We start from the raw sequence: 27,186 nt of genomic DNA on the forward strand, positions 1-27,186 counted from the left end.
GGTGGATGGGTGGATGGATGGATGGATGGATGGATGGATGGATAGATAGATAGATAGATAGATAGATAGATGATGGATGGGTAGATGGATGGATGGATGGATGGATGGATAGATAGATAGATAGATAGATAGATAGATAGATAGATAGACAGACAGATAGATAGATAGATGATGGATGGGTAGATAGATAGATGATGGATGGGTAGATGGATGGATGGATGGATGGATGGATGGATGGATGGATGGATAGATAGAGAGATAGATAGAGAGATAGGGTGACTTTGAAGGCTGGTCACTAGAGGACACCAGAAAGAAACAAGTGTATTAGTGGATCATTGGAGAGAAATTTAGGACTTATTGGGCTCAGAAAATAATGTTAAAGATATCTGCTATAATCTATAAATGAGACTGTGTCATGGAAAAGGGCCCGGTGAGGGAGTCTTCTTTTTCTATTGCTTTTCCTTCAGTTTCATGGACTGAAACCTCGCAAAAGCACCATGAGCGAGTCTTACCTGGTCAAAGAGGCTCATTCCAAGCACTGGCAAACAGGTGTATACCATGTTGTAAAGGGTGATGAACCATTCATCGTACACCGTCTGCAGAGAAAGAAGGAGGATGGGGAAAGAGGGAAGGACATGAAACAGGAAAGTGGAATGGTACCAAACCTACAATCCGGAGATCCATGGATAGAGAGGGGATGCCCGTATTTCTTTCTGGATTCCTGTTGCTTAGATGTGGTGTCCTGCCTTTGTCAAAGAGGGATATAATTTATTTATTAAATTTTTTATAACTCCCATCTTGCCTAGAGGTGACTCTAATGTCCTGCTCTTCTCCCCATTCTGTCCTCAGGACAATTCTTTACATTCTGGCTGTGGGTCAGCATAAACTACATAGGCTTCTTTGTAAATGAGCAACTGTTGTGTTGGCTCGCAAGGTGGACTCTACAGCAGAGAACCTGGCTTGCCTTAGAACAGTGTGAGCATACACACCTACCAATCCTGTCCTTACTGAATATTCCCTCCAGGGAATTCTGGTCACTTAGTTACCCTTTTTGTCTTTACTGAAAATACGATGCGAGAGTTGACTTAGTTGACCAAAGCCACAACTGGGAGCAGAGGTCAAGCTCTATGGGCCCATAGATGACCATCTGTGGGTGACCACAGATGGAAGATGGTGACTTGGAATGTAAGGGAAAAGAACAATAAAGAGCATGAATGAATGAATGAATGAATGAATGAATGAAAGAATGAATGAATGAATGAATGAATGAATGAATATGGGATATGTGTGTGTGGTTTGGACATTAAGAGGGAATGAATGAGAAGGGGTTGGGAAGAAAGCAGAATGCAGCTTTCTCTATAAGGCAGTAGGACGATGGGTATGTCTGTCTGTCTGTCTGTCTGTCGGCCTTGTCTGTCTAAAGCAGTGGTGGCGAACCTATGGCACGCGTGCCAGAGGCAGCACTCAGAGCCCTCTCTGTGGGCACGTGCACCATGCCCCAGAGATGGCAACCATCCCTCTTCAACCAGCCGCCCACTAACTCACTGAGGTCCCACCACCTCACCTGCCAGAGACCCCCTGGATCTCCCCCAACCCTGCCCGGCCCCCACAGGTGTCCCTCCCCACGAGCAACATAGAGGTGACCATGCCCACCTTGGCCACACCCATCCAGTCTGTCATGACCAACACAGCCATGCCCACCCAGTGGGCCATGCCCACCTGGCACCCGGCAATAAATAAGTGGGTTTTGGGTTGCAGTTTGGGCACTCGGTCTCTAAAAGGATCGCCATCACTGGTCTAAAGTGATTCTATGAGGCTGGCTTGGCTAAGGGAAGGCGACTGCTGCAGCTGCTGATCAGCTGCGTCCAAGCAACACCCTTCATCAAGCCAGTGTACAGGAGGGATATGTGCGTACAGATAGTCCTCGACTTACAATTGGTTGCTTAACGACTGTTTGAACTTACGGTGGACCTAGCCAGAGCTACTTCTGACCTGTTTTCGAAGTTACAATGGCTACACAGAGTTACACACATCCCTGCAGTCATATGATCACATTTTGAGTGCTTGGCAAACATCTCACCTTTATGATTGTTTGTAGCATTTGCACCTTTTTTTTTTTTTTTTTGCCAATTCTGGCATTCGCTTACAGTTTCCAGTAAAAAAACCCCATCCATTTGGGAAAATCTGCTTAACCACCCCCACAAAAAATGTTGAAAAATCTGGTGCGGTCATGTGATGCCTTGACTGATAACCACAATGACTTATAGCCATACTTCTGGGCTCAGTAATGGTTGTAAGTCAAGGACTATCGTGGTAAAATTGCTTCCTTTCCACCGATTACTTACTTTCTCTCTGCAGTGTGTGTTGTGTGCTGTGCAAAGCCAAGCTGTGTGGTTAGTGTCCCGGTCCCCACACTGGCCAAGGGCACATACATGTGAGATGGAGCGTTGCCTGGTCCACACAGAGAAGCTACATGGATGGATGATTTTTCCATGGCGACAGAATCCAGGACCAGAAATTATGAGCATAAGTTACAATTACTTGGATTTCATTTCAATGTAGGGAAAAAAACCTCTGAACGGTAAATTTCTGTGTGACGGTAACTACAAAAAAATGTGCGTTCTCCATCTCTGTGTGACTGAGAAGTTGGATAGCAACTTCCTAAGGTTGAAAACTGAACTGGTTTTCTCTCTGCAGACAAGGGTAGTTCTTGCATTGCCCACTGTCCTGGCAAAGGGCTCATGGCCATTAATCAACCAGCTGGCCCCTGAAACCAAATTGCCACTGGTCTGAAAGGAAAAAAGATGCCTAATCTTGCTGGGCACTGACCACAGGCCATTAGCTGGAGCAGGCCATGGAAATGCTCTGCCCCCACCCCCTTACCCTCCCTCCCCAGTCGGCTACCTCTGGTGTGGAAGCCTGGGCTTATCAGAGGCGAGTACCTGGGCGGAGAAGCCGGAGAAGAAGCCAAACCAGAAGTGCACCAGCGTGAAGGCAAAGTTTTTGTAGAAGAAGTAAGACAAGAACTTGCACATGCGGATGTACGACCACCGGCCGTGGACCAGCAGCAGCCGCTGCAGGTAGCGGAACTGGGCGAAGGAGAAGTCACTGGACATCACTGCCTGCATCCCCTCCTGGCCACTGATGCCAACGCCAATGTGGGCAGCTAGAAGACCAAACAGGAAGGCCCTCAGCAGGGAGCAGGACCAGGAGAAGCTGGTGGGTGCCTGATCCATGTGTCCCACAGCTGCTGTGCTTGGCCTCCCGAGCCCAGAGAGATGGGGCACAGGAAAAACAGGAAGACTCGGACAGAGGCTTCCAAGGGGATGCAACATGTTTATCCAAGGCCAAGGCTCTGCTGGGCCTCCAAAATCAGAGAGAGGGCCAGCCACGGGAGCCACGGCCACCCGCTGGATTTGCTTTCTGTTCCACGCCCCTTGGCCTGGCTTGTCATGCTCAGAGTCCCTCTGCTTCTGCAGCTTCTCCCCTGGGCCTAGCTGAGAACTGAGCGGCCTGCCACACACACTCACTTTTGATCATGCCGACGTCGTTGGCGCCGTCTCCGATGGCCAGGGTGACGGCTTTCTTGTACTTCTTCACCAAATCGACCACCTGGGCCTTCTGCAGCGGAGTCACCCGGCAGCAGATCACCGTCTTGCACATGCAGGCCGTGTCCACCAGCAATTCCGCCAGCTCCCCCTCCAGCGCGTAGGCCTGCCAGGGGCAGAGTGGGGGCGTGAGTATGCAAGAGAGGATGGCCCTTCTCCCAAGGCTGGAGGAAAGAAAAAGGCCAAGGGTCCTGGCTTGACTGAGGTGCCAGGCCCCTCCACCTCTCTGAGGACCAGCCCTTTGTCTGTCCTGAAGTGGCACTTATTTATTTATTAAGTCCAGTGTATATGGCTGCCCTCCTCATAGCATCAAACCTCACATTAAAAACCTACAGTGGTTGCCGAAACGAAAGCCCGTGAATCCCCAGCAGTGACAGCCCACCTGGAGCGCATCCAGTGCCATGTGACTGGATCAGGACCAGGATCAGGACCAACCTGGCCTCAGGGAAAGGGCATGGCATTCCTGCCAGTTCCCACTGCTTCGCCCTTGTTGGCCAAGCGCTGGGAGGGCTGCGGATGCCAGCTTGCCCCCTGGTCTGTTGTGCAGAAGGGGCCCAGCCTCAGGCGCCACCTTACCAAGCTGTGTCCATTAATGATCAGGCCGTAGTCTCCACTGGCGGGCTCTTTGTTCCAGAAGCCTCCAGGCTCTCTGTTCCAGAAGCTGGAGGTTGACCTCTTGACTTCAAACTCTTCTGCCTTTGCATCAAGGTCTGCTTGCATCCTGTCCTTGGCTGTCCTGAAAAAGAATCGACATGGTGAACCCCGTGGACATGAAGCGAGAAGGGACGGGGTCAAGGGCATATGGGAGCCGGGAGGATGACCCCCCCAGAAATGACTGTTCCCTTGACAAGGCTTGAGGGGAGGGGGCCACCAGGCACACTTACTTGCTGCCAGAGCCCCAGCACCGTGACCCAACCAGTGCCCCTTTCCAGCCCAAACCATGTCCCCACTGAGCTGCGAATGGAGCCACTGCTGCCTTGATGGTCCACTCTTATTACTAGTCTTATTATCATTAAGATGTATTTGCTATGTGCGGGGTGGGGTGGGGAGGTTCCAAATTGCCTAAATGGCCCCAGGTCAGTGAAAACCTAAGAGGAAAATGTCTGAATGAGCCAACCAATTGAGAAGCAGCCTCTGCCAGCATACTTGGCTGATCCCCCCCTGCCTCAGTTCCCCCTTGAGAGATGACTGGGTTGACACCATCATCGCAGGAAGACCCAGCGATGGCCGCTAACACCACCCAAACCTTTGCATCTGACTGTGCTGAATGAACCCAGAAAAGCAGGTTGTGTGAAGGCAGAGTCTGGGAGGTTGATATGGTGGCCCAGCCACTCACCTACCCACACGCTTTGGAGATAGGGGGGGGCAGCCCGGAAACGGGGTGGGTCAATGAGAGGACCCCTTCCTGTCTGGGAGTCCTAAGAAGCACTCCTTCAGATCTTCAAGATGAGTCCAAGAGGGGCAAGCAAGGAGAGAGTGGTCTTCCCCCTCGGAGAGACCCACTTTTGGTCACAACTGGCATTGCCCAATAAGATGGCAGAGAGCCCGAGGCCCTCCAGGAATTGGATGGAGAAGGTTCTCACAAGGAGGCCTGTCTCCTCTGCCTCTTTCTCTGCTAGCTGTTCTCCCCGCTCAGAACAGCTGCCCTCCCCCTCCCCCAGATGGGCATGGGAAAGAAGGGGCAGCAGAACAGGGGGGGGAGCTCTCTCTCTCTCTCTCTCACCTGAGCTGCTGCTCCACTTCTTCCCAGCTGTCGCCATGAATGATGAAGATGTCCTTCATGGCATCGTACAACATGTTGCAGGAATAGCCGATGTTCACTGCAGTCTCTGGAAAAACAGACACCCCCCCCAGGTCCATTATTTTCAGGAAGGAGAAAGACCCCCTTCTTTCCCCCAGCTCTCTCCTCTGGTCCCCAGTTGCCTTTCTATATGGGGCTGGGAGGGGAGGGGGCCCCAGCCCTGCACCCGGGAAATTGGCACGCCAGCCAAAGGACTAGACCAGAGGCAGGCAACCTTGGCTCTTTTATGACTCGTGGACTTCAACTCCCAGAATTCCTGAGCCAGCATGGCTCAGCTTGGAAACCTCTCCCTTTCCCTTCAGCATGGCTGGCTCAGGAATTCTGGGAGTTGAAGTCCACAAGTCATAAAAGAGCCAAGGTTGCCTACCCCTGGACTAAACCCACCATCCCAGCAGATGGATCTTCTGTGGCCGAGTAATCTTAATTCTTTGCTAGCCTCCCTGGACTCAGCTACCTCCAAGTGGTGCACTTCTCTCTGCCCCACCCTCCATTTTTCTTGCCCACATGTAGAACCCATTTTCGTCTACTTTTGGCTGTGCACTTTTCTGTTCCTTAAAGACTAGGCAACTTTCCTGCTTCCTCCCCCTCACCCCACCCCCCACCCCCACCCTGCCTCCTTCCATGCTCCTCTCCTGATCCTGGCTCCCAGCAGACCAGAAATTTGCTTGAAAAGCTGGCTGGCCCTGTCTCTCTTTGCTTCTGGAAGCAGGAAGGCTTCTCGGTCGCCCATCCAGGGCACGGCAGCCTTCCTGCCTCCCCTCCCATCAACAGGAAAGGCCCTGAAAATAGGTTGCGTCTGCCCAGGAGCCTTGCTGGGAAGCAGTGGCTCTGAAGCAAGGAGGAGGAGATGCTCCACCTGGCACTGGTGTGGAGGCAGGACCCTTCTTGTCACAACAGAAGATCAGCAGGGTGCCCTGAAAGCCCCCCCCCCCGGTAGTTCTGGGGTGCCACTTGGTTCTCTCAGGGTTTGGGCCTCAGCCTCCCGCCCCTTTCCCCAGCCAGTACCTTGCTTGTCACCGGTGAGCACCCAGATTTTAATATTTGCCCTTCCCAGGATCTCAATGGTCTGGGGGACCCCTTCCTGCAGCTTGTCCTCCACGGCGGTGGCCCCAAGGAGCTAGGGAGAGAAGGAAGAATCGTTCGCCTGCCACAATCCCGGCCCAGCCTCTCAAGCCCCTGGTGCCCTCTCCAGAGAGCTGCCTGTTGCCAAGCTAGCCACTCAGCATTCGTGCTAGGTGTGTTTGTGTATTGGGGGAAAGGGCAGGATAAACTGGGCAGAGGGAGTCATCAAATCAGGGGCCAACATAGGCTGGTGTTTCTCAAGTGAACCTTCACTGGATCTGTGGCCTTCCTGTAATCTTTTGGTATTGCACTGCAGGCAGGCAATGAAAAAAAAAATCCCTTGTAATGCCAGGTAGCTTTGGGAAAGCGGAACATTTTAAGAGGCTTGCAGGGCGCAACGTCTGCAGCACCCAGAGCGATTGGCCAGCATAAAAACATCAAGGCCCACGCTGTGCCCCGGAAGGAAAGGACAACAGTTCTGAAAAAACACCTCCAGGTTGATGGGATCTGGGCAATACAACTTCACTTGCAAGGGAACTCCTAAATTAGACATTTTAAGCGGCATACAAGTGCTGGTAGAAAGATGATGGGTGGCACCTGCAAGGAAGGCCCATTTCTCTAAAACAGTGAAAATTGTGCACACGAGACCATTATACTGGAGCAGGTGTTGGGCATGTCAGTTTCACGTGGTGGAACCTAAGAAGCACGTGTTAAACAGACCAGAATGAATGGGCGACGGTGAGATAAGCAGGGAAGGTGTTGAGGTGGCTGGGAGGGAACGAGGAAGGACCCCATCACCAGCTGCTCAGCGAAGGAAGGACGGAGGAGCCCAGAGGGAAGAAAGAAATCATGGAGGGACAAAGGGGGCACGATCCTCCAGTGAGAGAAGGGAGATGCTTAAAGATCCAAAGGAGGTCAGTTCAAAGGGTGGGCGCATGGGGTGACAGAAAGGCAGGGAGAAGCACCGGAACAGAGTTGGTGCAAATAGGTCTAAGATACATCCTTTTGTTTCTCTCGTGCCTTGAATGTTCTTGGCTGAAGACCTTCTGACCCCTTCCCTGCACATCACACGGACTACCTTGGAAGGCAAGGCATGTGTGCATGCATGGGCAGAATCCAGGCACCAGGCATCTAACACTCTCCTTCTCCACACCAACGAATGCTCAAGAAAAAAAAATGAAGCATAAAGTGTCCTTGTGGTCTCCTCTCAGGAGATAATCCTCCCCTGCGATAAGCTTGATCATTCTAGGGCAATGATGGCAAACCTTTTAGAGACCGAGTGCCCAAACTGCAACCCAAAACCCACTTATGCATCGTCGAGTGCCGGGTGGGTGTGGCCCATTGGCTGGGTGTGGCCAATTGGGTGGGCGTGGCCCATTGGGTGGGCGTGGCTGCGGTGGTAAAGGCAGACTGGGTGGGACTAAAAAGTTCAATCAATCAATTCCAACTTTGCAAGAACTTTTTTTTCCCGCGAGAAGTTGAAATTGACTGATTGATTGAACCTTTTATTTTTGCACACGGCAGCGGAAGCCTAAAGCGAAAAGGTTTTATAAAACCCAGCTGAAGGCCTAGGACTGGGGCGACGGCGCGCGTGCCCACAGAGAGGGCTCCGAGTGCCGCCTCTGGTACCCGTGCCATAGGTTTGCCACCACTGTTCTAGGGTCATCCAAGCTGGATCAAGTTCTGGGGAATCTGCCTGTAATTTACCATGTTGCAACTGAAGATCTCTCTCTCTCTCTCTCTCTCTGTGTGTGTGTGTGTATCTGTATCTGTGTCTGTGTGTGCATGCGTGTTAGATTGTGTAATTATACTTTAATTGTGTAATTATAATTATGCCTGGCAGAGTTCTCAAGAAGAGCACTGAAGAAGAAATTCCTTGACCATCAAACCTTTCAGCAGAACTTGGTGCCACAAGGTGCTGGGTGCCTCAAGGGCATTGGAGGATTCCCCCGGGGGAGCAGCAGCAAGTGGTGCCGAACTGGCATTTGCTGGGGCTGGTGGATGGGGTGAGTGAAGAAAGGCAACGGCTTCCACTGTGCCAATTGCCTGCCACCTCTTGCCGGGAGCCTACCTGCAGGTCTCTCTCGATCTCCTCATACAGCTTGGACAGCTTTCCCTCTCGGTCCTGCAAACTGGTGCTCGCCTTGTGGTGACGCTTCCGCCACCTCTCAAAATAGGACTCCTCCAGGTCTCGGTAAGCCACCACCAAGGTCCGCAAACCTTCCCCGGCAAACTCCTAGGGAAGACAGCAGGCCCTGAGTCCCAAGCCACTCACAGAGGGGGCCTGTCACACGCCCTGTTCCCAGGGGCTGGGAGCTGCTGCCCCACATCCAGCCTGTGGGGAGGGAGGACACAGATCAGGAGCACCTCTGGGTGCAAACCTGCAGAGCCAAACTCCAGGAGTTTGAGCCGGGCCCCGTCCGGCGGTTGTGCCAAAGGGGCTGCCTTGGGGCATAAGACAGCTGCTCCTCTGGGAGCCCTTTGCCCCACAGCCTGGAAAGATACAGTCCTGATGGATTCATGATGAAGAAGAGGGAGCGGGTTTGATCTCTATGGCTCCAAAGAGCAGGATTCTGTGCAACCAGGGAAATCGACCCAGACTGAAAAGGGTCCAGGCCAGGCTAGGTAAGCGGCCAGTGAGTCCCAGCAGCTGAAACACTTGAAGTCTCCCATCAGATGTGCTCTGGGGGACCCAGGCCTAAGCAGGAGGCTGGACTAGGTGCCCTGGACCAGGGGTAGGCAACCTTGGCTCTTTTATGACTCGTGGACTTCAACTCCCAGAATTCCTGAGCCAGCCCATGCTGAGGGGAAAGGGAGAGGTTTCCAAGCTGAGCCATGCTGGCTCAGGAATTCTGGGAGTTGAAGTCCACGAGTCATAGAGTGGCCTAGGCCTAGGCCAGAGGTTGGCAATCTTGGCTCTTTTATGACTCGTGGACTTCAACTCCCAGAATTCCTGAGCCAGCCCATGCTGAGGGGAAAGGGAGAGGTTTCCAAGCTGAGCCATGCTGGCTCAGGAATTCTGGGAGTTGAAGTCCACGAGTCATAAAAGAGCCAAGGTGGCCTACCCCTGGCCTAGACCATGGGGCTCAACGGCAAAGGTGACTTTGTAACCACATCTGGTGCCCCACGACCGTCCCCCCCATCTCCCAGACCTTTCCAGCAAGCCACCCCCTCTCCCATATTTTTAAGTCCACGAGACTTAAAAGTTGCCAAGGTTGGAAAGCCCTGCCTTAAGTGAAGGGCATTTATTTATTATTTCTATAAACAACGCAAGGAGAGGAATGTGTCTAACATCCCTTCCTCCTCCTAGTCCAGGGGTAGGCAGCCTTGGCTCTTTTATGACTCGTGGACTTCAACTCCCAGAATTCCTGAGCGAGCATAGCTATGAGTCCATGAGTCATAAAAGAGCCAAGGTTGCCTACCCCTGCCCAGGGCTTTCAGAGGGAGGCCAGCCAGCAGCTGTGCAGCTCAGCTGCCTTCTCACTTCTGTGCCCAGCTCTGTTCCTGGCACTGAGAAGGCCTGGGGGGCAGGGAGGGGCAGGGGGTACACAGCTTTGTATCAGTTTGGAGGAAGCAGCACAGCTGAGGGATCCGTGGGGCCAGAAAGCAGGCGGCAGGCAAGCCAGCAAGCCAGGTTGCCTGCCTGCGTTTGGAAGAAGCAGGAGGGCATCCCCCAGCGGCGTCTCCACTGGGACAGGGGGCACCTACATCCAGGTGCTCAGTAGTCTCTTCTTCCAGTTCCTTGCAGGAGGGATGGAGGAGCTTGTACAGGATGGTGTCGGCCCCTTTGCAGTACAGAGTCAGCTCACCTCTCGGGTTTCGCACTGGGAACAAGGCAGGAAGGGCAGAAGGTGAGCCTGCAGCAGGTGGAGCTCAGAAAAAAAGACCCAAACCGGAAAGCCCTCCCCCTCCTCATCTCTCTTCCCTCCCCTCTTGGCGTTCCTCCTGCAAATCACCAAACGTGCCCCAGGTAGCCTATCTGAAAGGTCCCAGTCCTTCTGCACTGCTGACGGGTTGTCTGAATCGTTCCTCAATTATTACACTAGCACAACATCACTGATAAAAGGGAATTATCTGTAGTTCAGGATTGAGCTGTGGGCTCCTTGGTGCTCTCTGAGCTTGCTTGTTTCCTTGCAGACTTTTCATGACCCAACTAGGTAACGTCATCAGTGCTAGAAGGGAGGGGGGTTTGTGGAGAAGAGGAGGAGGAGGAGGAGGAGGAGAACTGTGGAGTCCCTGGTGCTCTCTGAGCTTGATTGTTTTCTTAGAGATGTTTCATTACCTGTCACATCATCAGTGCTAGAAGGGATGGTGACAGCAGGAGGAGGAGGAGGAGGAGGAGGAGGAGGAGGAGGAGGAGAGGAGGAGGGAGAGGAGCTATGGAGCACCTTGTGCTCTCTGAGCTTGGTTGTTTTCTTAGAGATGTTTCATTACCCATCACATCATCAGTGCTAGAAGGGATGGCGAGAGGAGGAGGAGAGGGAAGAGGAGGAGGACAATGATGACCACCACCACCACAGGGTATTTGGTATTCTCTGACCTTGGTTGTTTTCTTACAGACATTTCATTACCCAGCTAGGCAGTAAATTCAGCCCTGATGATGCTACCTGGTTTGGCAATGAAACATCTGCAAGAAAAAGACCAGGCTCAAAGGACACCAAGGACCCCACTTGCACATCAAACCAGGGAACCCAGCAAGGCCTTGGGGTTGTGCAGAACGACAACTCCTGCTGTGACACAAGACAACCTCAGGAGGAGGCAGGAGGAGAGCTTGAGCAACACGTGTGCAGAGTGGGAAGGAAGAGAGAGACACACCAATGACGGACATCCTTTTGCGCACATTGTTGAAGTCCAGAATAGCCAGCAGCTCGTAAACCACGGTTTCCCCCATTTCCACCACAGTGATGGTCGTGGGGGTGCGGGCACGAAACACGAAGCCGAAGTTTCGGGCTGCAGTCACCAAGGCCCCCTCGTCTGGGGACTGGGCTTGGTACACCAGCGTGCCTGCGGGCGAGGAAAGGTACTGGTTGTTTTGCAAGCATGAGCCTCCTCCCCCCCCAGCCACCGTGTCCTCCCCTGCCAGCTCTGCCATGGGGCGCAGCCTCACCCTCCTTTGTTTCTTCTGTCATCACCGTGTGGCAGAGGGAAAGGAGGCGGAAGAACCTGTGTGTGGACTCATCCCTGGCCTTCACCGCTCTGACCAGTCTGTGGTCATAGAAGACAAACTTTGGGTCGGCCAAAGGGTTCCACGAAAAGTCAACTTTGTCTATTGCCTGTGGAGGAAATGAGGAGGGTCAACCTCATTTGCTCTGAGCTGGACTGTCAAGCAATAACATCTAATAACATCTCTTCATTCTCTGGACACCAGCCGGCCCCCATAGCAGGGAGGTAAAGCTACTGTTAGGGCTCCTGAATACATACTGCTTGACTCACCATGAAGACCCCCATCAAACTATTTCCTGAGGAGATGCCAACGCTAATGCCACCCTCAACCCTCCCTGGCCTCATCCATTGTTGTCTTCCTCTGGGTCAAAAGTTATGTGTCCAGCTTCTGATGGCCGGGGGGGGGGGAGGGTAACATTTTCCTGGAGAGGGCCACTGGTGCCTGGTAAGTTTCCTCCATGCAATTTCATCCCCAGCTGCTGGAAGAGGAAATGTCTGCCTCCCGGGGCTACCTCTCTCCTTTCGCACCCAGCACCTGGTTCCTGTAGAGCAGGGGTGTCAAACTCAATTTCATTGAGGGCTGCATCAGCATTGTGGTTGCCTTCAGGGGTGTGTGGCCAGGGTGGGTGCGGCCTACTGGGTGGGTGTGGCCTACTGGGTGGGCGTGGCCAGCTCTACATCATTCGCATCAAGGGGGGGCCTGGGCAGGAGTGGGACAGATCTGAGGGTCTTTGGCAGAAAGGGGTGGGACTAGGGCAGAGCCCATCAAGCTGGATATGTGAAGTAGGCGAGGGCCACTTCCAGGCGATGGTCCATTTCTTCATTCCTCACCAAGGGTGACACTTCCCCAGCATGCACCCAGGGGATGGGGCCGACGCGGCAGGGGCTGGTTCCTCGCTGTTTCCAGACGGCCTTGTGGAGCTAAGACTGAATGCCTTTCAGCATAGATGGCCACCACAAAATTCTACATTGGCTCCCGGCCGGCCTGGGCCAGGGCCAAGGCAGCGGGGGCCGTTCCCTCACTGTTTCCAGGATGGCTTCGCGGGCCACATGAAACCACTTTGCGGGCTGCATCCGGCCCCCGGGCCTTGTGCTTGACATGTCTGCTGTAGAGGCTGATCTCAGTTGCAGGTAAGGGGGGAATCTGCATTTGTCCCTAGTGGGGAACAGTCCACCTGAGTGTTGTGAAGGGGGGGGGTTCTTACTCTTAAGGTCCACTTGCTGCCAGCCTCTTCAGTGATGTAAGATGTGGGGGGGTGAGCTGGAGGCAAATTGATCAGCCTTGTGCCAGTTTCCCTTCTACTCCAAGGGACGGTAAAAAAAAGCTCTACAAGACCACTAAGCTCCTGTCCAACTGGACAGGAAGTGGCCAAGCCTCTGTCCCCCACTGTCCCTTGATCACCCAGAGTGGGAAGGAAGTGGACATCAGAACACCTGTGCATCTTGCTATCAGTAAATGGCACCGTAGGGGCTTCCCCAGCTCTTGCCTCCCTCACCCCACCCTGGTCCTGTGGACAGATGCCCTTTTGGTCCCGATGCTGAGGTAGGGTTGGGGAAACTGGAAGCGGGTGAGGCACCGCTGAAGACTCTTCCACCTTCAGCAACGGCACTCAAGGGCTGCTGTGCAGAAGAGCAGATAGCCTGGGAACAAGATTACTGCAAAATATATGCCCCAGACTTGGTCTTCTCCCTTAAGCCTGGATGGCGGCCTAGAGGCCACCGCCGCTGGGACACAACCAGCCCCGTTTCAAAAGAGGGTTGGTGGAGCGTCCCTTACCTCATAGTCCTCCACCAGGAATCCATCTGAATCCAGAATATCTCCTGTGGGAGAGAAAAACACAAGACTGGCTTTGAAGGACAACCAGGGCCTCTGTGCTCCAGGGGACGGGGGGGGGGTTCCTGTTCCTCCCTTTCTGTTCTGAAACTCCGAACCTTGGCTCTCATCACCAAGAATGTCAAGACAGAGGGATGCTCAGGACCAAACCACCCGTGGACACACCACACTCGACCCTCATGCTAAGCACACTGTGCTGGACCGGATTGTAGCCAGCTAGAACTGTGTTAGAATATTTAGCATTTACAGGGTTAATGTTGTATCCTTAAAAGAACTGTATGTTAGAGCATATAGCAAAGGGTTAAATGCTGTTTCCTTAAGAGATGGCTTATGGGTAATGTAGTTCAGTGTTAGTTAGACCCATTTCTTATCTAGACAGTGGGAGGAGTTAAAAAGTTATTGTAGGACTTCTTGGCTTTGTGCCATTGTTTCATCTCTCTGCATGGATTCCCAGCCGCAAGGCTAGAAGCTCTGTGCCAGCATGTAACTTTTACGCAGGACGGAGGAATCCGTTATTCCTTTACCTACGGGAATGAACAATATCCTAATGACCAGACATATCTTCTGCATAGTAAGTTTCTGCTAAGAATTCCTGGACAATAAATATTGTTTTAAAATCGTTCTCATTGAGTTTATGCTGTCCAGACCAGAACTACAAGGCATCTTAGTTCATGGTTCCGGAAGACACACACTACAGTCAGAGTGAGACCTTCCCCAAATTGCTGTATCCACCTCTTGGCCACCCTTGAGTCTATCTTAGACAGAGGCAAAGGCATTGGGGGGGGTCTGACTGTGCCTCCAGAATAATGAGTCTCATGACTAGAATACTTCCGGTCAGGAATGCCTGCTTGCCATTTTCTATCTGTTGCAAAGGGCCTTCAACCCTTATCTGAAAGTGATTTTGGGGCCAGAGAGCCAAACGTGCGGGGAGCAGGTTGTGAAACCCCCCCTTTCCCTTGTCTCCTCCTTTTCTCCAGGGAAAGGGGGGCTGGCTCTGATCCGCTTTCATCTTTCCATCATACAGCGAGACGCCCCTCCATCTGGCCCCATCTTACCATAGAGCTTCCCAGCGATGCAGCATTTGTTGAAGATCATTATGTTCTTAGTGAGGGTCCCCGTTTTGTCTGAGAAGATGTAACTGATCTGCCCCAGCTCCTCATTGAGGGTGGTGGTGCGGGCCTGGGCAGGCATATCAATGAGTGGGTAGTACATCTTGTGATCCCAGTCGATGTAGCAGCTGTTGCCCAGGCGGATGATCTCAACGCTGGAGAAAAAAAAGGCACACGCTGGGTCCCTGGCAGGAAGGGAAGTGTCCGGTGCCCACTCCCACCCTGGCAAGGTGATATGATTGAGCCAGCTGTGCCTCCAGCTGATGTGACATTGTCTAGAGCAGCAAGCCACACACAGATGGCAAAGGATCACTGCTGGCCATGGCTGAAGTGCCATTGGTTCCTTTAGGAACTGTCCCCTGTATTGAAGGGACAAGGCCCCTTGGCTGGTGAATGGAGGTGCCTCTCTCCTCCTGTTCCCCAAGTCAAGTCAGGGATACCCCCTCAGGAGCCTGTGGTGACAGGAGAGGCCTCTCTTTGGCAGTGATCCAAGGGACATGGGTTCTGGCTGGCTCCTCCAATTGAGCCTGCTGCTCAGAGCATCCCACCACGATGGCAGCTCTTCCAGGACAGGACCACCTCCAGAAGCAGGGGAGGAATTGCCCCCACCCCACCAGGCTCAGACCACCAGGCTCAATGGGTTCTCCTTCCAAGCTGGGTGGGGGGAGGCTGGTCTGGCCCCTCAGTTGCCATCTTACCTGACATAGAGAGAAATAGGCACCACGGTGTTGAGGATGATGACGTAGGACCAGAACACAAGAAATGCAGAGAAAAATGATGACTTGACATCCGTTGCCCAGGGCAGGTACACCTGGAACCGGTAGCCCTGGTTGTATTCCCAGATGCAGTTGCCGATGGCCAGGATCAAACACATGATGGCCAAAAAGAGAAAGATCTACCAAGATAGAGAGAGAAATTGGTAGCAGCCTAGGTGGCAGAGAAGGACCTCCCAGTCTGGGGACCAGGCCTACCACCTTCACCCAGGGCGGCCATGGCCCAGACCAGGTAGCCCTTCCTCTGAGTGCCTGAGCCACACCAAATCAAAGGGTTAGAAGAGGACATCTAGTCCAGCCTTTTTGCTCAGGGATGGATCCACTAGAGACCTTCTGAAGGCCTCTCTTTGAAGACCTCCAACGGAGAGTGCTTCCTGCCTCAAGGGATGGTCTTCTCCACTGGCTGACAACGCAACTGTCATCCCGGCTGGGTCAGAGATACTATCCAGTCAATTTGCACAAGTGGATTCTTGATGTTGTTCCAAACATTTCAGTTCCAGCAACATCAGAGCACTGACACGGATGAAGCTGGGTCGCTGTTTACAGGCAGCTTCCGTAATTGGACCTTTTTTGGTTATGTCGCTGCAACTTTTCTTGTGCAGTAGTTTTATTCAAAATTATATTAAACCAATGAAACAAATACGGAATAATACAAAAATATATTTAGAAAAAAGAAAAAAAAATATTAAAAATTGTGGAAAAAGGAAAAATAAAATCCTCCCCCTCCCCAGAGGGAGAAAGCAAGAAAAATAAATTTCCCCCCTCATCCTCCGCAAGCATATTCATCATTGAACCACCGCTTGGCATCTTTGTGGCAAAGAAACCCAGCCCTTCCTTGATAGTGAAATGTGCAGGAGATAAATTTAACGAATCAATCAATCAATCAATCAATCAATCAATCAATCAATGCATACATACATACATACATACAAAGATGTATAAATAAATAAATAAGTAAATAAATAAATAAATAAATACACGCATGCATGCATGCATGCATGCATACATACATGTATACAATAGGTGGCAATAATTCTTGGCTCAGCTCCTGGTTCTAAAAAGACACCTTTGCCATCATCCAATAACACTATCAAGGTAAGCCTGTCCTAGGCGAACCCAAAGGCTTTGGCCAAAAGCCAAAGAAGACAAAGCTGGCCTCATTCACAGCTGGCAGCCAACGAGCCACCCACTAGGTAGAGGATTGCATGGACATCAGTTGTCAGTAGAAGACATAATGAAACCTGTTTAATTTCACAACACAGAGAGGAATTCAGAATAGAATAGAGCCGGAAGGGACCTTGGAGATCTTCTAGTTCAGCCCTCTGCTCAAGCAGGAGAACCTATACTATCTCAGACAAGTGACTGTCTAGTCTCTTCTTAAAAACCTCCAGTGATGGAGCAGCCACGATTTCTGGGGGCAAGCTGTTCCACTGGTTAATTGTCCTCACTGTCAGGAACTTTCTCCTTAATTCCAGGTTGCTTCTCTCTTTGATCAGTTTCCAACCGTTGTTTCTTGTCCTGCCCTCTGAGAATCCCATTTTTATGAGCACACTTCACACCTTGGCATGATCAATGCAATTGAAGGCTTTCCTATAATCAAGGAAGCAAATTGTGACTTCTTTTGGGTATCCTTTGGCGCTCTGAAGTAGCCAGCATGAAAGCCAGCTTCAACATCTGGCATCTCTTTTTTCCCATGCAGGGCCCTGATCTACACTGAATGATTGTTAAGGTATTTAAATTTAGTAGCTGGGGCAGTGAAAGGTTATGCAGTGAGCCAGAACAAACCATTGTGGTTGATTGATGGCAGCTGCGTGAGGCAATCTGCACTGTGGTTGCTGTGGGTGTGGAGGGGGGTTCCCCCCCTTTTTTTCTTCTGTGTGCACTTTTGTGCTCTGCGATTTACCTCAGGATTTTTGCCTGATTATCTTGTTTGCTGTAAATATTTATGTTAAATGTATTTATTTCTATAAAACTACAAGTTTGTGTCAATGTCTCTGACTTCATCTGAACACCAGCTGCACAATTCCCTGACAGTGATTTTAAGCATTATTTTGCCGGCATGAGGAATTAAGGATATTGTATTAAGGAGACTCTGTTAAAACTCTAATTTTGTTTGGTATTGATAGGCAGACTGACCTTCTCCAATCTGATCAATAATTTGTCATTCTCCAGATTTGCTGGCCTAGCTTGGCTACAAATTCTTCTTCTATGACTTGCCTGATTAATTAATTCCTATGTCGATTTCTTATCACACACCCATTAAAGCAACATCAGATGCAAGTGGGAACCAGCCCCATTTAAGGAAAAGCGATCAAGAAGAAACAACAGCCGCATCACACAAGGCCGGCAGGACCAACTGCTGCATCCAAAGAGATGCCGAACCTCACTTTGTGTCCACCCACTGATGTGGTTATGGACTGAGGGAATGAAATGTCTGTCAAGAAAAATGCCAAGCTCAGAGAACACTGAGAACCAAATGAGTGGAGAGCCTCATGTCTGAAATGGTCTAGGGTTGGACCAACCTTGAGCAGGGGGGCTGGACTAGAAGATCTCCAGGGTCCCTTCCAACTCTGTTGTTCGGCTAAGTCTCCTTCCCTGTTTGGCATGTGAGAGCTCCAAGAAGGAGGCAGGCACATTTGGACCGAGGAAGACCAACATTTACCAGACAACCCAGCTGTATCTCTGGGGCAGCCCAAGTTAGGAAGCCCCAACCCGACAAGCAGGACTCACCACCAAGACTAGGTAGTTCATGAGACGCTCGATGCTGGTCCGCTTCAAAATGGTTTTTCCGCTGTTTTGCATCAGTTTGGTATCCGGCCCTGGTAAACCAACCACGGTGGGCTTACTTTAATTTCAGAATCAAAATGTTCTGCATCCAGAAAGGCAGGAGCTCCTGCCCCTTGTCCCCAGACTCCCATCTCACGATGGAAAGGAGAGAAATGAATTTGAAGAGGGCAGAAGAAGGGCGGTGCTTACTCTGGGGGAGAAGGCAAGAAAAAGACCTCGGCGAGGGGTCCGGAGCTGTGCAGGCTCCCTTTTGTGAAGCATGCCATGGGGTGACTGAATGCAGCGGTGCCACAATTGTGGCACCAGAGGCACAGGAGCCTCTGGCACCAGCTCTGGCACAAGGAGGGCCTCTGCAGGGAAGTGGGGCTCTGCCCTTTTGGGGAACCAGCTTCCCAAATGCTGCAGAGGGGTGAACGGACGCCTTTTGGCACGCTCATGTAGCAGAGTGGTTGATTTGTGCCCATAAAGATCCGTGAGCACTGATCGCTGGAATCTTAAAATACACCCAGGATCTGAGTTAATGCTAAAAGGCAAAGCCAAACCCTCCGGCCTATTCATGTATTCCACATTTTAATTCAAGTTGCCTTTGCAGGCTGGTCACACCAAGCATCTTTCATGGCATGCACTGAATATATAGTATATAGCTGGATTGGAAGAGGAAGAAGAGCGAGGTTTTAAAAACCGGAGGAAGAAACATCCATAACCTGCCCATATGCTGACATTAACAGGACCTGCAAGCTCTGGTACTAAAAATCAAAGAGCTAAAGGCAAAAAAAAATGGGACTAAAATCAAATATAAAGAAAGCCAAACGAATGGCAACAGATAGAAGAACCAGCCTTAGCACGGGCAGTGAAGATATCCAAGTGGTGAAGAGCTTTTCCCCTTTAGGATCAATTACAGAACCACAGCAGCAGTCGATCTGTTGGGTGATCCCTTCGGGTGACCCCCACGCAGGGGTGAAGCTCTGCAACTGGCCTGGGGGAGGAGGGAAGCCAGGAGGCCACTGCCCTCCACAGGCTGCTTGTGGGGGGGGGCCTTCAGGCACGCTGTGCTGCTCCGGAAGCTGCCTGAGAAGTGGCCAGCCCCCCAGCACAAGGAAGAGGGTGAAGTGGGTGGGAGGGAGCAAGCAGTAGGGAGGGATCCAAGAGAGAAGAGCTCAATGAGGGCTGGAATTGCGAACAACCTCTTCCCCCCCCCCCCCCGGTCGCCTTTGGCAGGCCAGGGCCAGCCGTTCTTCTTCACCCACCGGCAAAGATGACTAGCCCGAAGCACCAGTCGGTGTTGCGGATGATGCAGCCCCTCAGCAGCAGCTGCTCGTTGTCCAGGGCGAACTTCTCCTTCTTGAAGAAAAGGGTCCCAGTGAACCTGCCCAGCCGGTTGTTGGGGGCTTCACAGCGGATTTCCCCTGCAGAAGAAAGGATGATGACTCCCAGCCCTTCCACCCCCCCACTTCCAAAGATCACCCTGGCCACCCCCCTATATGCCCTCAGCCCCTTCCCCACAGGCAGGGTCCTACCCTCCCCTCAGCTGCCTGTGCTTCTGCCCTCCCTTGGCCATTTTCTGGCAGGCTGCCCCAGAGTGCAGCTGAGGCCAAAGAGAGAGCTTGCATTCCGGAGGGGCGATGCACAACGGGGTCCTCCTCTGCTCTGGCTGAGACCCCTCTCCTCTTGACCCAGCCCCCCAACCACATGGGGCTGGTGGACCCCATGGGTGAGGGCCTTGCCAGCATACCCACCCTGGGAGGTGCTGCCGTGCCGGAGTGCCACGCCAAGACCCCTCGGCCCTCAGAGGAGTGAAGAGAAACAGGAAGAGAAGGAAAGAGTGCAAAGATCTGTGAAGAGAAGGGGGGAGTTGGGGTGGGGGGGGTGGAGGCAGAGAGGCAGTTGGGAAGAGCCCAGAGCTGGAGGGGGGGGGTTCTTGAGACTGGAGGCCACACTGTGCAGGAGTGGGTGGTAGTGGACACATATATTAGTGCAAGGGAGAGTGTGCAAGGCGTCTGCAGCCTTTGCCCTCAGGCATGCCTATCATTAGTATTATTACTCCAGGGTGACTTAGAGTTAAAAAGCAGAAAGCAGTGAAGACAAGGTCCTATGCGTTCAGACAACCGCACCCCATAACACATAAGCCACAACTGGCAGGCCTCCACAACCACCCTACCAAGGCTGGGAGAACATCCTCAGGGTGGGAGCAACACAAGTTGAGGAATTTGGGAACCACAACTCCTGATGTGGTGCTCTCTAGCTTTGCACCCCACAAAATGCTCACTTGGCTGTGCTTTCTGAATTGGCATCTCTCTGGCCAGGCAAGGGGAGAACCTCTAATGCAGGCAGCACCCCAATCACAGCCCTACCAGGTGGCTCAGGGTCCTCCCCCAGGCCCCCAAAGGGCCCTGTCCTGACTCCCCGCTTTCCAGGGTCCCACTCCCACTCAACCCTGCTATCCTCATGGACCGTCTGCTCGAGGGGAAGGAAAAAAACTGCCAGGGAAAAGTGAGTGGGGTAGCACCAGAGTCCAAGGGGGCTTCAGATCAAAGAGCTGCGCCAAAGCTGCCCCCAACCTCTCTCTCTGGGGCTCCAAGGGCAGGGTCAAAGGGCCTCCAGAGCCCACTGGCAGAAGTCCAGTGCTGCCCAGCTGGCCCAGCATCCCTCCTCTACATACCATTAAAGCTGCTCAGGGCCTGGAGGTCCCCCCCTAGCGCCGCGGTGACGGTCAGCGCCTGCTTCACTTTCAGGTTGGTTTCCCTGCAACAAGAGAGTGGCGGGAGGATGCACCACCCAGAGATCACACAGGCGGGAGGCTCCAGACCAAGGGCATCATGGGAAGGTTCTCAGGAGGCAGGACTGAGGGTCAGGCTGCCCACCGCGAGGGAGGGGGCTCAGACGCTTACCCGTCCAGTTCCGTCGTCTCAATGTAGGTCAGGCTGTGGGGCTCACTGCTGCAGAGCAAGAGGACATCTGCCTGCAAAGGGGAAGAGTCGGTGAGAACGGCAGGCAGGGGATGTCGGCTGCCCCCTCTCTCCCCAAATCATGGCCGAGGTCTTTCTTTCAAGGGAAAGGACCCTCATCCTGGCAACCGGAGGTCAAGGCAGGCTCATGGTTGCTGACCTCAGTCCCCTTAGATTCCCCCCCCCCATCTGACCATCGGCACCAAGTGCAGGAGTTTTGTCATTTTGCAACATGGGCAATGGCGGATCAGTGCCAGTGGATTGCCCAGGCACCGGCTGCTTGTCCTCCCAGTTGCCCTCTTGGGGACTATGGACGTGCCACAAGGCCTCCGAGGGACCCTCTGGCCATGCACAAAGGTTGCAGGTGGGAGATACAGAGAGGACCCCCGATCCAAGCACACCCCTATGCTGCACGACAGCTGTCCCAAGAGCTGCTGATGCAGGGTGGAGGGACAGACCAGGCCTGGCTGCATCTGACTCGGCTCAAGGGCCTCTCTGACATCGAGTTGATTTCCAAAGCTCCTGCTCCAGGCTGGGCTTCCTTCAAAGACTGCCCAAGAGAGCAACTTCCATGATGGCATTTATTTGGTCAGTGCTAACTGGACTGGCTCAGGGCAACAGAGCTGGTCCCTCAGGAGCCTCCTGGGACACCCATTGCATGAGGGAGTGGAGGGGAGGAGCTGCCATCGCTTACTGTCACAAAATTATTGTTCTCCAGCTTGATGATGTCTCCCACTTCAACGTTGAGCCACAAGTCTTCCTTCAAGCTAGAAGAAAATCCCAGTTACAAAAGCACCAGAGGAAAGGGCATCCCTTAGCAAGCCTCCTTCCTCTTTGGGGGAGTTTTGGGGAGCAGCTGTGGGTGAGCTTTGGTGAGAAGCCTGGTTGGCATCAGACGCTTCCTGGGGTTTCCAGTTTGGGAGGGTTTCGTGATTCTGATTTCAGGAAAACTGAGATGTATTTGGAAACGTTTTAGGCAAGTTGGTCACAGTGGGCGCTGGGATATATATATAAGAAATAACTACATCTCTACAGAAATAGAGCACAACAATGATGAAAACTATCTCGAATGCATTTGGATCAATATAAAAAGGGGGGGGGAAATGACATTGCCGTAGGTGTATACTATAGGCCACCCAACCAAACAGAGTAAATAGATGAACTTTTTACTAGTCAGCTAACTAAGGTATGTAGGAAGTACATCACAATAGTAACAGGGGACATTAATTACCCTGACATAAACTGGGAGACAAACTTGGCACCAAGTGGAAGATCAAACAGATTCCTGACAAACCTAGCAGACAATTTTGTCTCCCAAAAAGTAGAGAAGGGATCAGCCATATTGGACCTAATTCTCACTAACAGAGATGAAATGATAGAAGGTGTTGAAGCCACAGGAACCTGGGGGGGGGGGAGTGATCATGCAATATTGGAATTCAACTATGCAAGCACAAGCAATAGAACATAGTCAAACTAGAGTCTTGGACTTTAAGAGAGCTAAGTTCAATAAGAGAGAGCTTGGGAAGGATTCCATGGATGAGAATCCTCAAGGGGAAAACAACTCAAGAAGCTTGGGAAATTTTGAAAAGTGAGATTATAAAAGCCCAGTCTAGCATAATACCAACAAAGAAGAAAAATAACAGCTCTCAAAAGAAACCAGCATGGCTGCATAAAGAACTCTCTGATAAACTGAAAGACAAAAAGGACAAGTATAAAAAATGGAAAGAAGGGCATATATCTAAGGCAGAATATCAGCAAATAGCCCGAGTCTGCAAAGATGAAGTGAAGAAAGCTAAGGCTCAAAATGAACTAAGGCTTGCGACCAAAGTCAAAAATAACAAAAAAAGGCTTCTTTCAACAAGTAAAAAACAAGAAAAAAGTTAAGGAAATGATTGGTCCATTAGTGGGAGAAAGTGGCAAGAAAGTGACAAGCAACAGGGAGAAAGCAGAACTATTTAACTCATTTTTTGCATCCGTCTTTACACAAAGGGAAAAAACAGTTCAACATATCAAAAACAGTACTGTAAAAAACAGATTAGAAACACAAGTTAAGATAGGCAAGAAAATGGTAAGTGAGCACCTGTCCACCCTAGACGAGTTCAAATCACCAGGACCAGATGGATTACACCCCAAGGTTCTAAAGGAACTGGCAGATGTGATCTCAGAACCACTGAACTATATCTTTCAAAGATCCTGGAGCATTGGGGAACTACCAGACGACTGGAAAAGGGCTGGTGTAGTTCCCATCTTCAAAAAAGGGGAAAAAAATGGACCCAGGAAATTACAGACCTATCAGCCCGACCTCAATACCTGGGAAGATTTTGGAAAATATAACTAAACAACGAATCAGTGAACACCTAGAGGTAAACAAAGTCATTACCAAAAGCCAACATGGGTTTATCAAAAACAGACCAGACAAATATTATTGCATTCTTTGACCAACTGACAAAATTAGTGGACCAGAGGAATGCTGTGGGTATAATTTGCTTGGACTTCAGTAAGGCATTTGATAAAGTAGTGTTGACCAGGAATTAGGAGCCAGCATAGGAAGTATCAATTGTGAATATGTGCAGATGGCCCTGATGTCTTTGGGCACTTGCAGAGTCATGGATGCAGGGTCATGAAAAGACAGCAAGGAAAACACCCAATGTCCTAACTCACCCAGGAACGTACAATGTCTTTAGGGAAATACCCAAAAGGGAACAATTTTAGCTACTTCTGCTTTCTCCCTTCTTATCTACAGTGTGCCAGATTTACAGATGAAATCTTTATCTTATGTGTGTCAGTTTTGCTGGGTGGATTGCTTACGTAATCAGATAGAATAATACAAGGATTTCTTGTCCTTCGGGGCTTCTCTCTTTTAGAGGAGCCTGTCTTTGTTCAGCTGAATAAAAACGTAAAACTTAAATGCAACTTCTGGTTTCCTGTATATTTTATCAAGCAAAACCTCAGAACTTGCACAGCAGTAGACCACAACCTACCACTTGATAAGATAGAAAAATGTGGCTTAGACAGCATCACCACCAGATGGATTCATAGCTGGTTGATTGGCCATACTCAGCATGTGGTTCTCAATGGAACTGCATCTACATGGAGGGAAGTGTATAGTGGAGTGCCCCAGGGCTCTGTTCTGGGCTCAGAGCTCTTCAACATCTTCATCAATGATTTGGATGAGGGGATAGATGGGGAACTCATCAGATTTGCAGACGACACCAAGCTGGCAGGAATAGCCAACACTCCAGAAGATAGACTTAAGATACAGAAGGATCTTGACAGACTTGAACATTGGGCACTATCTAAGAAAATGAAATTCAATGGTGAAAAAAGTAAGGTTCTACATTTAGGCAAGAAAACCCAAATACATAGGTATCATATAGGTACCTTGCTCAATAGTAGTAACTGTGAGAGGGATCTCAAGAGTCCTAGTGGACAATCACTTAAATATGACCCAGCAGTGCGCTGCAGCTGCCAAAAAAGTCAACACAGTTCTAGGCTGCATTAACAGAGAGACAGAATCAAGATCACACGATGTGTTAATACCACTTTACAATGCCTTGGTAAGGCCACACTTGGAATACTGCATCCAGTTTTGGTCACCACGATGTAAAAAAGATGCTGAGACTCTAGAAAGAGTACAGAGAAGAGCAACAAAGATGATTAGGGGACTGGAGGCTAAAACATATAAGGAACGGCTGCTGGAATTGTGTATGTCTAGTTTAACGAAGAGAAGGACGAGGGGGGACATGATAGCAGTGTTCCAATATCTCAGGGGCTGCCCCAAAGAAGAGGGAGTCAAGCTATTTTCCAAAGCTCCTGAAGGCAGGACAAGAAGCAACGGATGGAAACTCATCAAGGAGAGAAGCAACCTGGAACTAAGGAGAAACTTCCTGACAGTGAGAACAATTAACCAGTGGAACAACCTGCCTCCAGAAGCGGTGAATGCGCCAACACTGGAAGTTTTTAAGAAGAGACTGGACAGCCATTTGTCCGAAATGGTGTAGGGTTCCTGCCTGAGCAGGGGGTAGGACTCGATGACCTCCAAAGTCCCTTCCAACTTTTTATTATTATTATTGTTGTTGTTGTTGTTGTTATACAGAAGGAACACAGTTGGGACTTTTGAAAGCTTGGTGCAAAGGAGGCTCAGGAAAGGTGAGACCAAGAAATACAAAGCCGTGTATACATGTAATCTGGAAAGGGGAAAGGGTCTGGCCCTCTTTTGCAACTCAGAGGCCTTCCCTTGCCTGACATGCAGGAGACTCAGGCCAACTGAAGGGGGCTCTTCTGCCCACAGCAGAGTCCAGCTATGGGAGTGAGCTGAGCAGGAATTCCTGATTTCCCACTGGTTGAAATCTAGGGGTGGGCTGTAAATTGGAAGCAGCATTGGAAGGGGTCCTTGCCCTCCGAACCAGGTGTGTGTGTGAGCTTCCCGGTTGCACCCAGCCTCCTGGGCCAAGAGCCTTACCCAGGCTCACACTTTTTCTGATTAACGGATTCTCTGTCAGTGACATGAGTGCAAAGTGAGATTTCTCCCCAGGAGCCCTTTGGCTTCAGAGAAGGAGAAGCCCCCGGGACCTCTGATGCAGGGGCACTTATTTAAGTGCATCCTGTTTATGTGTTGCCTTGATCCCACATGGGCTCCACCTTTGAGCCACCTGAAGAAGCTTAACCGAGGGGAGGTGTGGTGTTCAGAGATGCGGCTTCAGCCTCTGAGTGGGTGGACAAACACACGGACGAAAGGACGCTTGGTCCAGCTGAGGGCCTTGATCCTCGACACAACTTTCCTCTGGCTGTGGAAATTTCCCTAGGCCCCCCCAAGGGTCCTCAGGCCCCACTGGGGAAAACCCTCCAACCTCGTTATGGAGCTTCTCGGCCTTGCCAGCTGTTCACTGGATGACCTATAGCAGTGATGGTGAACGTATAGCATGTGTGCCAGAGGCAACACTCAGAGCCCTCTCTGTGGGCACACCTGCCGCTGCAGCCAGCTCGCACGGGTTCATTAGGCCGCCGCTGGCGCCCGGAGCGGCAGCCCCACCCAGCACAAAGGAGGCAAAGCAGCTGGCTAGCAAGCTCGAGTAGAGGTGGTAGAGCATGCCCCCATGTGCTCGATGGCCTCTGTGTGCGGGGACTGATGGTGTCAGGTAGCAGCCACCCCTGCCTCGCCTTGCCCCGCAGCAATGGCACCCCTGCCCTACCCCCTGCCTCATCCCACAGGATGAACCTCCTTCCCACCACCCCACTCACCAGAGACCCCCTGGATCTCCCCCAATCCTGCCCAGCCCCCACAGGTGTCCTCCCCATGAGCAACATCAAGGTGGCCACGCCCACCCCAGCCATGCCCACCCAGTCTGCTGTGACCACCACAGCCATGCCCACCCAGTGGGCTACACACACCCCTGCCCCCCCCGAGGGCACCACAATGCTGATGCAGCCCTGGCACTTTGCGATAAATAAGTGGGTTTTGGGTTGCGGTTTGGGCACTCAGTCTCTAAAAGGTTCACCATCACTGACCTATAGGTTGCTCACCTGCCATTAATCAGAACCTTAACTGGCCGGTTGTTGACTTGCTTGTCATTTGCGTGGCGATTCTGAAAAAGAAAACAAAACTAGAATCAGCCAAGCCATAGAGAGCGCGCCCTAGACTGGCTGCAACCCAAAGCAGCAGAAGAAGCCAACCTGGCATCTGCTTAACCTTCTTTGGGGAGGGAGGGATTTCGGGAGCCCTTAAAGCAGGAAATGGGGGTGCTGTGGGCAGGACAGCTGTGGCAGGACGGCTGATGCCAGGAAGGGGTGCCCTCCCTGGAACAGTTACTGCCCTTCCTCTCAAATCTTCACTGCTCGCCTGGTCTTGACTTGGGTGGAGGCCAAGAGCGGCTGCTCTAAAGCAGTGTTTCTCAACCTTGACAATTTTAAGGCATGTGGATTTCAACTCCCCGAATTCCACAGCCAGCAATGCTGGCTGTGGAATTCTGGGAGTTGAAGTCCACATGCCATAAAATTGTCAAGGTTGAGAAACACTGCAGTCTAAAGGCTCCTCCAAATGCCCCCTTGCCTCTCCCCCCCCCCCCAGACACAGAGGAATTCTTGTCTGTTGCTGACACCTCCTT

General features: G+C 51.5%; 1 protein-coding gene across 1 annotated transcript in view; it reads right to left on the reverse strand.

Annotated features, from left to right (window-relative positions):
- The window catches only part of LOC107296950 (probable phospholipid-transporting ATPase IM), a 58,110-nt gene that overhangs the window by 5,815 nt on the left and 25,109 nt on the right, over nt 1-27,186 (reverse strand). Inside the window, 18 exon segments of the mRNA XM_029286178.1 lie at nt 513-596; nt 2,943-3,166; nt 3,531-3,714; nt 4,185-4,339; nt 5,312-5,437; nt 6,415-6,526; nt 8,543-8,707; nt 10,180-10,295; nt 11,287-11,475; nt 11,579-11,737; nt 14,491-14,732; nt 15,276-15,472; nt 18,081-18,169; nt 19,385-19,543; nt 20,797-20,879; nt 21,026-21,096; nt 21,777-21,849; nt 26,606-26,667. Coding sequence (XP_029142011.1) covers nt 513-596; nt 2,943-3,166; nt 3,531-3,714; nt 4,185-4,339; nt 5,312-5,437; nt 6,415-6,526; nt 8,543-8,707; nt 10,180-10,295; nt 11,287-11,475; nt 11,579-11,737; nt 14,491-14,732; nt 15,276-15,472; nt 18,081-18,169; nt 19,385-19,543; nt 20,797-20,879; nt 21,026-21,096; nt 21,777-21,849; nt 26,606-26,667 — 2,490 coding nt within the window.

This window comes from Protobothrops mucrosquamatus, unplaced genomic scaffold (assembly GCF_001527695.2).
Source record: "Protobothrops mucrosquamatus isolate PMUCROS unplaced genomic scaffold, P.Mucros_1.0 scaffold3047, whole genome shotgun sequence".
Lineage (NCBI taxonomy): Eukaryota > Metazoa > Chordata > Lepidosauria > Squamata > Viperidae > Protobothrops > Protobothrops mucrosquamatus.